Here is a 13,442-nt window from a genome sequence, read left to right as displayed (position 1 = left end):
CAAGTTCAGCAACTAGCCATCTCCATTGAAGTCCTTTATTCACTCAACAAACACCCCAAAGCCCCTGGGAGCACAGAGCCAGGAGTAACCCCCATGCACCACTGGATGTGGCCCAAACAATATATATCTTTGAAAAAGGAAATGAGTCTTTTACTCTCCCCTGCTGCCTTTTGGGGTGATGCCCCCTCACTCTCCCTAGGACGAAAAGCTGCTGGACCCTAGGACTCGGATGTCCACGTCCAGACGCTCCCAGGAGCCCGAGTGTCCCCTATCATGAGATGCCCAAAGAAGGTAGCTGCCTGCCCCCCACCACACATTGCCTGAACCCCCAATCCGGTCTCCAGGGCCAGGTGGGGGCTAGTCCCGTCCCCCACTCCGCAGAGCCTCCAGCTGGGGCCCCAGGGTGCTGAAGGGCGGCCGGTCCAGCGGGTTGGAGGCCCAGCAGCGCCTGGTGACCTCGTGGATCTGCAGAGTGGGAGACAGAGGGGGCTGTGAGTGCTCCCCGAACCCCGGCCCAGCCCTCCCAGAACCCTCCCGCTAAGTCCTGGGCTAAGTCCTGGGCACTGGCACTTAGGGGTGGGACCAGGCCCGTCTTGGGGACACACACAAGGACAGCTCTGCGTGGTGAAAGGGTAAACTGAGGCCCTGAGATCCCCTCCAGACCCCCTTGATGAGGACCAAGTGGGCTAAGTGGGAAACTGAGGCAGCACTCGGGGCTCACCTCTGCGGGGCAGGCGAGGGGCTTGGGCAGACGCTGGCCCTCAGACAGGAGCTCCAGGAGGCGGCACAGGGCGGGGGCGTCGCGCTCGCACCCCATCATCCGCAGGAATTCCTGGTGGGGGCCATGGGGGCACTGAGGGAAGGAGGGAGGGGCGCCCCGGGGTCCCCGAGGCCGGGTCAGCTCAGAGACGTCTCACCCAGGAGGGACCCTGAGTGCTCCCGCAGGCAGGAGGGTCCCAAGACTCACGGCTGAGGGGCTGCAGCTCTTGTCCCCGAAGGTGAAGAGCTCATACAGGAGCACCCCGAAACTCCACACGTCCGACTGGCACGAGAAGACGTTGTCCGAGAGGGACTCGGGTGCGTACCTGGGGGCCGAGCATGGGTGGGTGGGACAGGCCCAGGGAAGGAGCAGGGCGAGCACTCAGTGGGAAGGAGCACTGGGCGTGTGGGGAGTACTGGGAGCACTCCGAGGGATGTGGGAGGACGGAGAGCGGGGAGCACTCGGGGACTGAGCTTGGGAGCATGGAGATCAGGGAACTCTGGAGCAAGGGGAGCACTCGGGGGACAGAGCTCGGGAGCATGAAGACTACCAGGAGCCCTGGGGAGGACTCCGAGGAATCGGGCCTGGGAGCACAGGGAGCACGGGGATCATGGGGTGATAGATTGGGTGAGGGGTGGGGATGGGATGGGGATGGGATGAGGATGGGATGGGGAGCTGAGGTGTTGCCCCAACCCCCGTTTCCCTGACCCTGGAGATGGAGCAAGGGCACAGGAGGGCAGAGCAGGTACCCGGACCCGGTCTGGTGTGGCACAGAGCAGGGGCGTGCTCAGGGCGGGGTTAATGCAAAACAGGTGGGAGGAGTCAGAGAAGGGGCGGGGCTGAACACCAGCTGGTGGCGAGCTAAGGCAAGGCCAGAGGGAGGAGCCAGGAAGGGCGAGTGGGCGTGGCTAGGATGTGGGTGTGGTGTGAATGGGTTTATGGTGGGGCGTGGTTGCTTGTGGGCGTGGCGTAGCTGCATGGTGGGAGGGGCGGGCGGTTTGTGGGCGTGTCCAGACCATTTGTGGGCGGGGCCTGCAGGTGTGGGCACGGCCTTGTCTGTTGTGGGAGCGAGAGTGTGGCTTCTAGGGAAAGACATGTACCACGTGGGCGGGGCCATGTCTGTATGAGCGTGGCTTGTCGATTTTATGGGTGTGGCTCATCAGAAAATGGCAGAGCGTGATCGCGTCTGTTATTGGCCGTTGGTGGGGCATGGGCGGGGCCTGTCTATTTGTGGGCGTGGTCTGTCGATTCGCGGGCGGGGTCTGTCTATTTGTGGGCGGGGCCCGCGCTGGCTCGCACCAGAAGATGGGGCTCTGGCCGGGCTCGCGGACCACGTAGTAGTCCTTGTCCAGGGGCAGCAGCTTGGCGAGGCCGAAGTCGGCGATCTTGACGTGCGTCTCGCTCTCCACCAGGATGTTCCTGGCCGCCAGGTCCCGGTGCACGCAGCGGCGGGCGCCCAGGTACTCCATGCCCTGCGGGGGCCGGGTGGTGCCGGGCACGGCGCTTAGAGGGTGCCGTGGGCCCAGCGTGTGCCCGGCCCGGCCCTTCCGCCCTCGCTCATCGGCCCGTCTCTGGGCTGAGCGGGGCTGAGCGGGGCCGAGCTTCCTCCCCGTAGGCCCGACTCAGCCCCCCTACCCCGCAGCCCGCAGCCCACGGCGCCCCTGTGTCACCCGGGCGCCCGCACCTTGCAGATCTGCACAGCGAACAGCAGCAGGCGGCCGGTGTCCAGGCGCGCGCAGTGGCGCTGCAGGAAGTCGCGCAGGCAGCCGCAGGGCAGGTACTCCATGACCAGGCGCAGGCTCTGGCGGCCTGGAGTTAGGCAGGTGGGGTGGCCGGTCAGCCGCCAGACCCTAACCGTTTGGCTTGGGGCACTGCAGGCCGAGTCCTGGCTCTAGCGCTCAGGGGGCCCAGTGGGCTGCCAGGGGTCGGACCCACGGACACACGCCCTACCCACTGGGCTCTCTTTCTTTCCGGGTCCCAACCTTTACTTTCTTTTTTATTTTTTTCTTTTGGTTTTTGGGCCACACCCGGCAGTGCTCAGGGGTTACTCCTGGCTGTCTGCTCAGAAATAGCTCCTGGCAGGCACGGGGGACCATATGGGACACCGGGATTCGAACCAACCACCTTTGGTCCTGGATCGGCTGCTTGCAAGGCAAACGCCGCTGTGCTATCTCTCCGGGCCCAACCTTTACTTTCTTTCCTTTGCAGGTGGGAAAATGGACTCTCAGCCCCGGACCCCGCGGCGGGTGTTTCCGGGGGACCAACCGGGCCCGTAGCTGACGCCCCGGTACTTGACGATGAAGTCGCAGTGCAGGGCCTTGAGGATGTGGATCTCGCGCTGGAAGTCGCGGTGCTGCTCGGGCTCGCTGTGCTGCAGCAGCTGCTTCACGGCCACCAGCGCGCCCGTGTTGTCCCCCAGCGGGTCGTAGCGACAGAGTTCCACGCTGCCGAAGTTCCCCTGCGGCCGGGCTGACTCAGTTTCCCCGGGTCCGGCCCAGGCCTCGCCTCGTCCCGCACGCCTCGCCTGGCCTCGCCTCACCTTGCCCAGCTGCGAGATGTACTTGAGGTGCCTCTCCTGGAAGATGGTGGGGTCCTGGCACGCGAAGAGCTGGGTGCCCGTCCACAGCGAGTCCCGGGGGGCCAGGGAGCCCGGTGCGGGGTCCGAGAGCAGCTCGTAGTCTAGGAGCAGGAATAGACAGGCTGTGTGGCTTCCACCCACAGGCTCGCCCTCTCTATGCTCGGCAGGGTCCCCTGCGTGGGGAGCCTGAGGAAGAGACAGCCCCCCCAAACCCAGACCCATCTGGCTTGTACAGTGTGCAGCCCGGGCGACCGTCCATGGGGTGTGCAAACAGAAGGTGTTTGTTTGCAGGTTCTGGGGAGCTTATGGGACCCTCCCTGGAGTCAGGCAGACCAGGAGGGCCCCTGGGGCAGCCGGGCAGGAGCTCATGGGGGCTGGGAGTTGCTCCCGGAGGGCACCTGAGCTGATGAGGCTGTTGAGCTCCCTGATGATGGCGCGGAAGGCCGGCCTGAGCCGGGGGTCGTAGGCCATGCACTGCTGGATCAGCTCGGCCAGCTCCGTCCACTTGGGCGCCGGCAGCTGCTGCTTTTGCTGGTAGAACTGGAGTTTCTGGGCCAGAGAGACAGCACAGCGGCAGAGCATTTGCCTTGCATGCGTCTGACCTGGGACAGACCCAGGTTCGATTCCCGGCATCCCATATGGTCCCTAGTGCTTGCCAGGGGTGATTTCTGAGCACAGAGCCTGAAGTAACCCTGAGTGCCGCCGGGTGTGGCCCAACAACAAAAAAATAAAGTTTGAGGGGCACCAGGGGCCGTCACCTGCTGGCACCTTACTGGGGGTACCCCTCCCCCACATCCCTCCCTCTCCCCCCCCCTCCAAGAACTGACCTGGGCGGGATCCAGGGCGCTGAGGGGCATCACCACCCCACTCAGCACCTCCCACACGGTCGCCCCAAAGCCCCACTTGTCGGCTTCCAAGCCCAGGGTCCGGGACTCCTCCAGACACTCGGGGGCCACCCAGGGGATCCTGTCTGTGAGCACTGGGGAGGATTTGGGAGTCAGAGGGTCCCTCTTGGTCCCACGAGCCCCCTCCAGTCCCCCCAGCCCCGGCCCCCCATTCTTACTCTCCAGACTCAACACCGTGGGGCTGACTCCCGGGTCACTGAGCTTAATGAAAGGGGGGTTCCCGTCGGTCCCCTCACGGGCCAGCAGAACCTTCCGGGCTGAGACGTTCCCGTGGGGGAGGCCTTTGTCCTCCTGGGGGACAGGACATGGGAAAGGCTTGGGGAGTGTGCTTGCTCACATCTAACTCCTACATAAGCTTCAAATCCATGGACACCACCTGCTCTGGCCCTCCATTGCCATCTGGCCTCTATTCTGATCTTGTTTGCCCAAGCTCACCACCGTGCTCCCCTGTGTTTCTCTTTTTTGTTTTTTGTTTTGGGGTCACACCCAGCAGCACTCTGGTTACTCCTGGCTCTGTGCTCAGGAACCACTCTGGCAGTGCTAGGGGACCCTATAAAATGCCGGGAATTGAACCCGGGTCAGCCACACGCAAGACAAACGCTCTCCCTTCTGTGCTCTCGCTCCAGTCCCAATTGCCTGAGTTAGGGGCCGGAGCAGTGGCACAAGCTGTAAGGCATCTATCTGCCTTGCCCATGCTAGCCTAGGACGGACCGCAGTTTGATCCCCTGGCGCCCCATAGGGTCCCCCAAGTCAGGAGTGATTTCTGAGCGCAGAGCCAGAAGTAGCCCCTGAGCATCAGTGGGTGTGGCCCAAAAACAAAAAACAAAACCAGTTGCTGGAGTTTCCCGGACTCACTGCACCTCCCCTCGCTGCCGGGCCCTTGAGCTGGTTTCTAGGTGCTTAGCCCGGCCTTCAAGGCCATGTGTGGCCCCAATTTTGCTGTCTCCCCATGAGCGTCTCCCTCATGAACCCACTTTGTTCCCCCCCTCACACAAGCTATCGTGCTCTCACCGAATGGACTAAGTCCCCTCCATCCTTTCTCTTCTTGGTAAACTCCTAAACCTTCAAATCCCCAGCGCCGGTGTTTCCACTCGCTTCTCTCACCCCCTGACGCCCACAGGGGACCAACTGATGCCCTTTGCTCTGGCACTTTCGAGCCTACACACACGCGGTCCCCTCGGTCTCCAGTGCCCTCCTCCTCCCCTTACCACCCCTCCATCCTGCAGAGTCCGTCCTCTGTCACCCCAGGAACTCACCAGGTAATTGAGGGCGTAGGCCAGCTGCTTGATCACCTGCAGCTTCCAGCTGGCGGGCACCAGGGGTCCACACTTCTGCAGGTAGGTGTCCAGCGCCCCCAGCCGGACGAACTCCTGCACCATGATACCTGGGCGGCAGGGAGGGGCCCTCTGAGCACTGAGCACCGAGCACTCTGTGCTAGTCAGTTCCACGCCTGGGAGCATGTCTGTCTCCTGCCTGGGAAATGCCCCTCGTCCTCCTCTTGCCTCATCTCTTCCACCCAGAATCACCTTCCAGCACCCCAAATGAGGGGACCGGTGGGTGTGGTTGGGTGGGGCCAGACTGGGGACATGGTTTGAGGGCGTGGTCATACTGGGGGCATGGCCTGATGGCAAGTGGGTGTGGCCTAATTGAGTGGGCGTGGTCTTGGTGTGATCGTGAGGCGGTGGGTGTGGCCTGTACTGGTGGGGCCGTGCCGGGGCATGGTCTATTTGAATGGGCGTGGTCAGGTGGTGAGTGGGTGTGGCCTGTCTGAGGGGCCATGTTGGGCGTGGTCTGTGGGTGGGTGTGGCCTAATGAGTGGGTTGGTTGGTGGGCGTGGCCTCTGAGCAGGGTCATGGTCCTTGGGGTGGGGTGGCCTATTTGAATGGGTGTGGTCATGCAGCGAGGAGCAGGTGGGTTTGGCCTGTTTGCGTGGGCGTGGTCGGATGGTGTGGCCCTTTGAAGTGGGCGTGTTTGGGCGTGGTTTGTGGTGAGTGGGTGTGGCCTGCTTGGGCCTCTGGCCTGTGGGCTTAGTCAGGCAATGGGCAGGAAGGTGTGGGCGTGGTGGTGTTGATTTGTGGGCGGGGCTTCTCACTGTCTCCAGCCATGCACACGCCATGCAGCAGCACCAGGTGCTGGTAGGACACTTGGCTCATGAGACTCGCGGCTTCCAGGAACGACTGCAGAGGCAAGGGAAGGCGGGAGTGGGGCTGGCTCCTCCCAACAAGGCCAAGGCACAGACACAGACCCCCCCCCCAAGGCTTGCTGCTCACACATGCACCACTAGACGAGACCCTGCTGCAGTGCTGGGGAGAGCAGGGGGGTCAGCTGCACCTGGATCGAGCCATGCCTGAAGGCTTCTCTCTCGCTCACCTCTCTGAGCTAGCTCTGAGACCCACTTTAGTGCCCTGTGTCATCACAGTTTGTGGGGGAGGGACATTCTATCACACTGACCTGGTGTCCCTTCCTCACAGCTGGAGAGTGGGGGGCGTCTTTCCCTGAAAGACTCGCCAAGTTCCCTCCATAGAAGTCCCCGTCCCTCTCTGAGGCTCAGCCTTGGACCTTGGCGCGGCTGTTTCTGGGGCCCCCCTGTGCATCTGAGCTGGCCCTGCCCTCCCCAGTCCCTGCTTGAGATGTTGAGCCACATGGCCCCGCGCTGTACATCCCCTACCCTCACCTCCATGCAGTTCTGGTGCTTCGAGTCCATGACCTTCAGCAGCACCTCCATGCCCCGGGAGTCCCCCTCCACCACTTCATGCCGGTGGCCCCGATAGATCTTGGTGAAGGAGCCGTGACCCAGGTTCTCATGCTGGAGGGTGAGGAGGGTGAGACAGGAGGTGGTGGCCCTCAAGGTCCCACTCCCAGGGTCCGATGGGAGCCACCAGAGCTTTGCCGTGGCTCCCCTGGCCAGTTCCGGGCATCCTGAGTTGCTCACCCACTCCAGGCTCTGCGCAGGAATCTTCTGGAAGGTCATCTGGCTGAGCTGGCGCTGAGCCTGGGGGTGGCAGGGGGGCGCTGAGGGGAGGCTGCAGTCGCTTCGCAAAATGATCAAGTTCGTCTTTTCTAGGGGGAGAGGGGCCAGGGTGAGGGCAGAGGGCAGCGGAAGGGCAGGACTCATGAGGGGTGACCCAGCAACTTGAGTGTCCCGGGAATGCCCCCTCCCTTGTCCCTCTGCCCCAGTGCTCAGACCCCCCCGTCCAGAGTGAGATTTGCCCCTGGAAGCAGCAGCCACTGGTAACCAGGGTCAGAGTGCCTGCCTCGAATGTTTGAGTCTGGTATCAAGGTCACAGGCTCAAGACCAGGCAGCTGGGCCGGAGAGATAGCATGGAGGTAAGGCGTTTGCCTTTCATGCAGGAGGTTATCGGTTCGAATCCCGGCGTCCCATATGGTCCCCCGTGCCTGCCAGGAGCAATTTCTGAGCCTGGAGCCAGGAATAACCCCTGAGCACTGCCGGGTTTGACCCAAAAACCAAAAAAAAAAAAAAAAAGACCAGGCAGCTTTGCCACCTCCCACCAAGCACTGTAGTTGGAGTGCCTGATAGGCACCACACACACACACACACACACCACCACCATCATCAACAACAACAACAACAAAACCCAGGAGCTTTGCAACCAAGTGTGCGAGACTACAACTGGGTGTCTGTGGCTGCCAGTCACAGAAGTGACAACATGAAAAGGGAGAGACACAAGAGGGAGGAAGAGAGACCAAGTGTTGGAGACAGGAGCAGCCAAGAGGCGCTGGATCCAGCCATGCCTGTAGGAGATCTTTTTCTTTTCTTTCTGTTTTTCAATTTTCTGGTAGGGCTTTCTCCTGGCTCTGTGCTCAGAGACCATTCCTGCGGTGCTCGGGGTACTCAGCGAGATGCCAGAGGGACTGAACCCGAGTTGGCCACATGCAAGACAGACGTCCTCCCTGCTGTGCTCTTCTTGCTCAAGTGAGCTCAAATGACTCCCTTAAATTCTGCTCATAAGCCCACCGGTGCTTCCTGGATAAAGACATCCCTTTTTTCTTCCTTCAACTGTCCTTGTTCTGCAGTTGCGGCCACTCACCACACGGGGACAGTGACAGACAGACAGACAAGACAGATTCGCTTTTGGGTTTTTGTTTTAGGTTTTTTGTTTTTGGTTTTTTTGGTGTTTGGGCCACACCCGTCGGTGCTCAGGGGTTACTCCTGGCTGTCTGCTCAGAAATAGCTCCTGGCAGGCACAGGGGACCATATGGGATGCTGGGATTCGAACAAACCACCTTTGGTCCTGGATCGGCTGCTTGCAAGGCAAACGCCGATGTGCTATCTCTCTGGGCCGTTTTAGGTTTTTTTTTTTTTGGTTGGCTTTTTTGGGGGTGTTTTGGGGTCACTCCAAGCGATGCTCAGGAGCTACTCCCATGCTCAGGGGATCCCATGGGATGCCGGAGATCATACCCAGGTCAGCTGCATGCAAGGCCAAAGCCCTCCCCTCTGTGCTATCACTCTGGCTCCTTTGGGTCTCACCTTTGGGTTTGGGGACGCAGCAGAAGGTAAGGCTCACAGCCACCCCGTCCACGTGCAGGCCCCCGTCCCGGGAGGCGGCCAGGAGTGCGCGGAGGCTACTGTGGGTCTGGCCAAGGCCATCCAGTGAGAAGCTGCCTTTGGGGTCGCAGCGGATGAGGCAACACTTGTAATCGGGTCCCAAGGGAGTCTGAGAGGGGGAGGAGGAAGTGGAGGAAGAGGAGGAGGAGGGGTGTGCCCTGTGTGGGAAGGAACAGCCTCCCCCCACCTGCTTGTTCTCCACACTATTTCCCAACCCACCCTAGGAAAAGAAAAACACTTTCTTTGCACCCCTTGCCTCCCATGCCACCCCCTGCAGGAAGCCCTCCAGGTCTGCTGGGCCCTCAAGCCAACCTGGACACAGATGGTGAGGAGGAAACTGTCGAAATCCTGAGGGCTCCGGCGCAGAACGTAGGAGCCAGGGTAGGACCCCTCACTCTTGATCTTGTTGATGGCGAAGTCCAGGCTGTGGAGGAAACGTTGGGGGGCCTGAGGGAGGAGGTTCAACAAGGTGCAGCCAACTGGGGTCCATCCCCGCCCGTTACCCCCATAGAGCAACCCTGAAGCACTGGAGGTCAGAGGGAAGATTGCTCCCTCCAGAGGCAGATGGGGGCCCCCTCCCGGCCTCCCTAAGCTCCCGGCCCAGTGCTCACGTGATGGGCCCGTGGCAGTGCTCAGCCACCTCCTCCAGCAGCCGGGGCGGTGCCACCTCCTTGCAGAAGTAGTGGCTGGAGTCCACGGTCAGCCGGAAGTAGCCGTCCACCAGCGCCAGGAAGGACAAGGCCTCGGGCAGGCCCTGGAACTCAGTCTCCTGCGGGGACCTCCGGGGTCAGCGCCCTGGCACGCTCCACCCAGCCTGGGCCCATGGGTGGGAGACCTGGGCGCCCCGGGCACCCACCAGGGCCTGGTTGTCCGTCCTGGTGATGGTGACCAGCCGGTGCTCCCCGGCCTGGCCGGCGCGTGGGGCCTGCTTGATGCTGATGTCCACGATTTCGGGGAAGTCGCAGAAGGGCTGGAGGGCCTGGACTCGGAGGGAGATGAGGTCGAGGGTCACTGGGATCCCAACTGCCCCAAGGGGCCCCTACAACCTGGGACTGACATGTGGCCCTTCCCAAACTCCTGGTCCACTTCCAGCCCCACTGACCCTAAATCAGCTCCCAGCCCCGACCCCAGCCAACCCTCCCTTCTCAAACAAGCCCATTTTCTTGGCCCACCCACCAAGGCACACCAACTCCCGGGTGCTCCCTTTCCAGTGCTCCCCCACCCCTATCCTGCATCTCCTTATCTGGCTCCGCCCCCTCTGGCCCATTCACTTCTATTGGCCCCTTCATAACATGCCCACTCATGCACTCCTCCCAGTTGGGCACGCCCACGCGTTGCTCCACCCACCACGTCCTCTTACACCATGAAGACCATGCCCATCCAGTGACCCAGCCAATCATTGCATCACCCACGGCAGCCACGCCCACTCGCCCCACTGTGACCACGCCCACGCGTTGATCCACAGCCACGCCCACACACTGACCCCAGCCTGTCATTGGACCCTTCAAGACCCGCCCACTCCTTCACCCTGCCCACTCATTTGATGCAAGTGGCCACGCCCTGCTCACCCGCTCCTCCCGTTGTGGCCACGCCCACACATTGTGCTCTCCACTAAGACCACGCCCACTCACTGGTCAGCCCTGTCCTCAGCTCACCTACCATGACCCGCCATGACCACGCCCACTCACTAGCTACGCCTCTGCTATGCCATCCACTTAGACCACGCCCACTCACAGATTCTGTCATCTCATTGGATGCCCCTGGCCATGCTCTGTGCATGGGCTCCACTTTCCTGGCCACGCCCACTAGCTTGTTGTGTCCTGTCATTGGCTCCAGCCACCACCGTCAGGCCCACTCATCCGCTCTTCCTAACGTGGCCACGCCCCTACGTTATACCACAAGACCACGCCCACTCCCAACCTTGCCCTCGCATTGGATGCCCACCCATCAAAGCCACGCCCATGCCAGAACACACCCTATTGCTGGATCCACCCACCACGCCCACACCCACTCAATGTCCTTGCTCTCTTATTGGGTGCCCCTGGCCACGCCCCACTCGCCCACCAAAGCCACGCCCACTCGTCTACCTTGTCCTCTCATTGGATGCACTGGCCACACCCTGCCCATCCGCTCCACCCTCCGCGGCCACGCCCACTCACAGACACGCCCACTCACCGACCTCTTACTCTCATTGGGTGCCCCTGGCCACACCCCACTCTGTGCCCCACCCACCAAAGCCACGCCCACTCGCCTACCTTGTCTGCTCATTGGAGGCACTGGCCACACCCTGCCCACCTGCTGTACCCTCCGTGGCCACGCCCACTCACTCACCACGCACCGGCGTTGGCCACGCCCACTTACCAACCTCGCGCTCTCATTGGGTGCCCAGACACGCCCACTCTCCCACGCCCCGCCCACTCGAGGCCACGCCCCAGCCCCGCTCACCTCCTCCCCACCGGGGCTCCAGGAGATGCCACTGGCCCCGGACACCCGGAGCAGCCCCTCGGCGTCCTGCAGGCCCACGGCGAAGGTCTCGGCGGTGCGGGCCGGGTGCAGCCGCTCCAGGTCCATGACGTACTTGGCCAGCAGCCAGTGGCGGGGCGCGCGGCAGTCGGCCACGCTGCGCAGCGCCATGGCCACGCGCCTGCGGATGCGCTTGCGGGTCACGAAGCTCAGGCCCTGGATCAGCTCCCGCAGGCTGGGCGGCAGGCAGGCCTTGTAGCTGCGGGCAGGGCGCGGCGGGGATCGGTGGGCGGCCGGACCCTCGCCCTCACCCGGGGAGCGGCCAGCCTGTCCCGGGCTCTCCTGGGGCGACCGGGCAGGGACACCGCCGCCCGGACGCCCTCACCTGACGGTCTTGAGCAGGTCATGCGGCTGCCGGGCCTGCTCGCAGGCCATCTGGGCCAGGTCCAGCACGGCCAGGCTGAGGCACTCGCCCTGCTCCTTGAGGCCGAGGCCCACGGGGAGGCGGCCGCCCACCAGGTCCGCGCGGTGCTGGGGGCACAGGGCCGTGAGCGCCACCCGCCAGCCCGCCCGGCCGCCCGTTCTGCCCACCCTCGGCCTCCCGCCCGGCCCGGCCCGGCCCTGCCTTGCCTGCGCGAAGACTTGCTCCAGCACCGCGAGGTCCAGCACACCGCTGCCCGGCGCCTTGTGCAGCCCGAAGCGGCGACACTTGTCCAGGCCGTACCAGTCGGGGAAGTAGAACCTGGGGTGCGCGGAGCACTGAGTCTGGAGCTGTGGGTTCAGGGCCTCAGAGCCCAGGGGACCCCGGGGGCCTCTCTCCGTCAGCCCAGAACCGCTCACCGGAGCCGGTAGGTCAGGACACGGGTCCCCCCATCGTCCGCGGAGAAGACGTGGCTGGGCGGGTACCACAGAGAGAGGTCCTCGGCCGCCAGCGCGAAGAGCGGGTGGTACACGGGCAGGATGCCTGCGGACGGCCCGAGCCAGGCTAGGGGACCCCACCCGGCCCCTCGAGGGTGGGGTGTCGGAGCCGCCTCCCAGCCCTGCTGGCACCCTCCCACTCTGGGGTTGCTTTGTGGGGTGCGGGAGCCCCTCTCCCAGAAGCATCGCCTCGGTCTATGCCCCCACCCCTTGGGCCATGACACCTCCAAAGGTTATCTTCTGCCTTTCCAGGGCATCCTCCTCCTTACCAAATTCCTAAGCATCCCTCAAAACCCCGGCTCCCATGCCAACTCCCCTCTTGGCGACTATCAGAACTCCCTCCACCCTTTTTCTCCGTGGGCCCAGCTCCTGCGATTGCTCACCGCTGGCCTTCGCTGCGCACACGCACAGCTCCTCTGCCGAGTGGTCCCCGAAGAAGGAGAGACACTTCGGGGGGCCAGGTCCCCGGGGAGGCAGCAACACCTGTAGGGTGCCCGCCTCGGAAGATGAGAGGCTGCAGGAGCGCGGGGATATCAGGGGTGTCTCTTCACTGGGCGGGCCCATGCCTGGAGAGGCAGGAGAGGGACGGGACGAGGGGAAGGTCAGGGGATGTGTAAGACAGGACAAGGCCTCCACCCCAGCACCGCAGAGCACCCCTAGACAGGTAGGGAGCACTCTGGGACCTGGAGTCCAGACCCGAGTCCTCCATGGGGGACAGTGACTTGGCTCTGCCCAGACCCTATGAGCACTTTCCTGCCACAATCCACAGGCCTGTCTGCGGTTTCCACCCTCCAGAGATGCTCAGGAAGTGCTTCCGACCAGTGCTCCCGATGACTCCCAGCTCTGTGCTCGGCACTCACGCCTGACTGCACTCAGGATTCACTCCCGGGTCATTGCTCAAGGCTGACTCCTGGCTCTGTGGTCAGGGATTCCTCCTGGTGGGGCCCCCAAGCACTGCCGGGTATGGAACCCGGGTTGGCCACATGCCAAGCCACCCCCACTGCAGTCTGTCTAGCCCTAGTCCGAGCTGGAATCTTAGAAGCTCTTTGGTCCGCTTTGTCTGGGCCCCAGCAGTGCTGGGGAAGCCGGGGGTCTCCGATCAGGGGTAGCAGGCCAGGGGTTGAGCTCTGGGTTCTGGGAGCCTGCATTCCTGCCTTCAGCCCCATCTTCGCAACCCCAGAAATAACGTTTTATTTTTAAAATAGCGAAAGTGAAAATAGTCTTTTGGGGTCTAAAATTTCCAAAAACAGT

General features: G+C 62.9%; 1 protein-coding gene across 1 annotated transcript; it reads right to left on the bottom strand.

Annotated features, from left to right (window-relative positions):
• Positions 1-357: 357 nt before the first annotated feature.
• Positions 358-12,755, bottom strand: JAK3 (Janus kinase 3). The gene is made up of 23 exons (XM_049788380.1): positions 12,575-12,755; positions 12,114-12,237; positions 11,904-12,015; positions 11,659-11,804; positions 11,256-11,532; positions 9,667-9,789; positions 9,422-9,579; positions 9,123-9,234; positions 8,733-8,919; positions 7,176-7,303; positions 6,918-7,049; positions 6,336-6,420; positions 5,500-5,627; positions 4,402-4,534; positions 4,166-4,317; positions 3,737-3,887; positions 3,300-3,439; positions 3,026-3,218; positions 2,445-2,569; positions 2,060-2,232; positions 968-1,085; positions 722-832; positions 358-465 (listed from the first exon to the last, which is right to left on the bottom strand). Exons 1-23 carry the CDS (start codon positions 12,753-12,755, stop codon positions 358-360), a joined length of 3,297 nt encoding a protein of 1,098 aa, XP_049644337.1.
• Between the last annotated feature and the right edge of the window lie 687 nt (positions 12,756-13,442).

Source organism: Suncus etruscus, chromosome 15 (assembly GCF_024139225.1).
Source record: "Suncus etruscus isolate mSunEtr1 chromosome 15, mSunEtr1.pri.cur, whole genome shotgun sequence".
Lineage (NCBI taxonomy): Eukaryota > Metazoa > Chordata > Mammalia > Eulipotyphla > Soricidae > Suncus > Suncus etruscus.
The sequence above is the reverse complement of the archived record's forward strand: the minus strand, read 5'-3'. Positions and strand labels throughout refer to the sequence as shown.

Excerpts from the sequence above, each read along its gene's own strand:
- JAK3 (XM_049788380.1), bottom strand. The coding sequence starts at position 12,755 with ATGGGCCCGCCCAGTGAAGAGACACCCCTGATATCCCCGCGCTCCTGC. Across the intron at positions 8,920-9,122 it reads TCCTCACCATCTGTGTCCAG|ACTCCCTTGGGACCCGATTA; the intron begins GTTGGCTTGAGG and ends TCCCCCTCTCAG. Across the intron at positions 6,421-6,917 it reads AGCACCAGAACTGCATGGAG|TCGTTCCTGGAAGCCGCGAG; the intron begins GTGAGGGTAGGG and ends TTGCCTCTGCAG.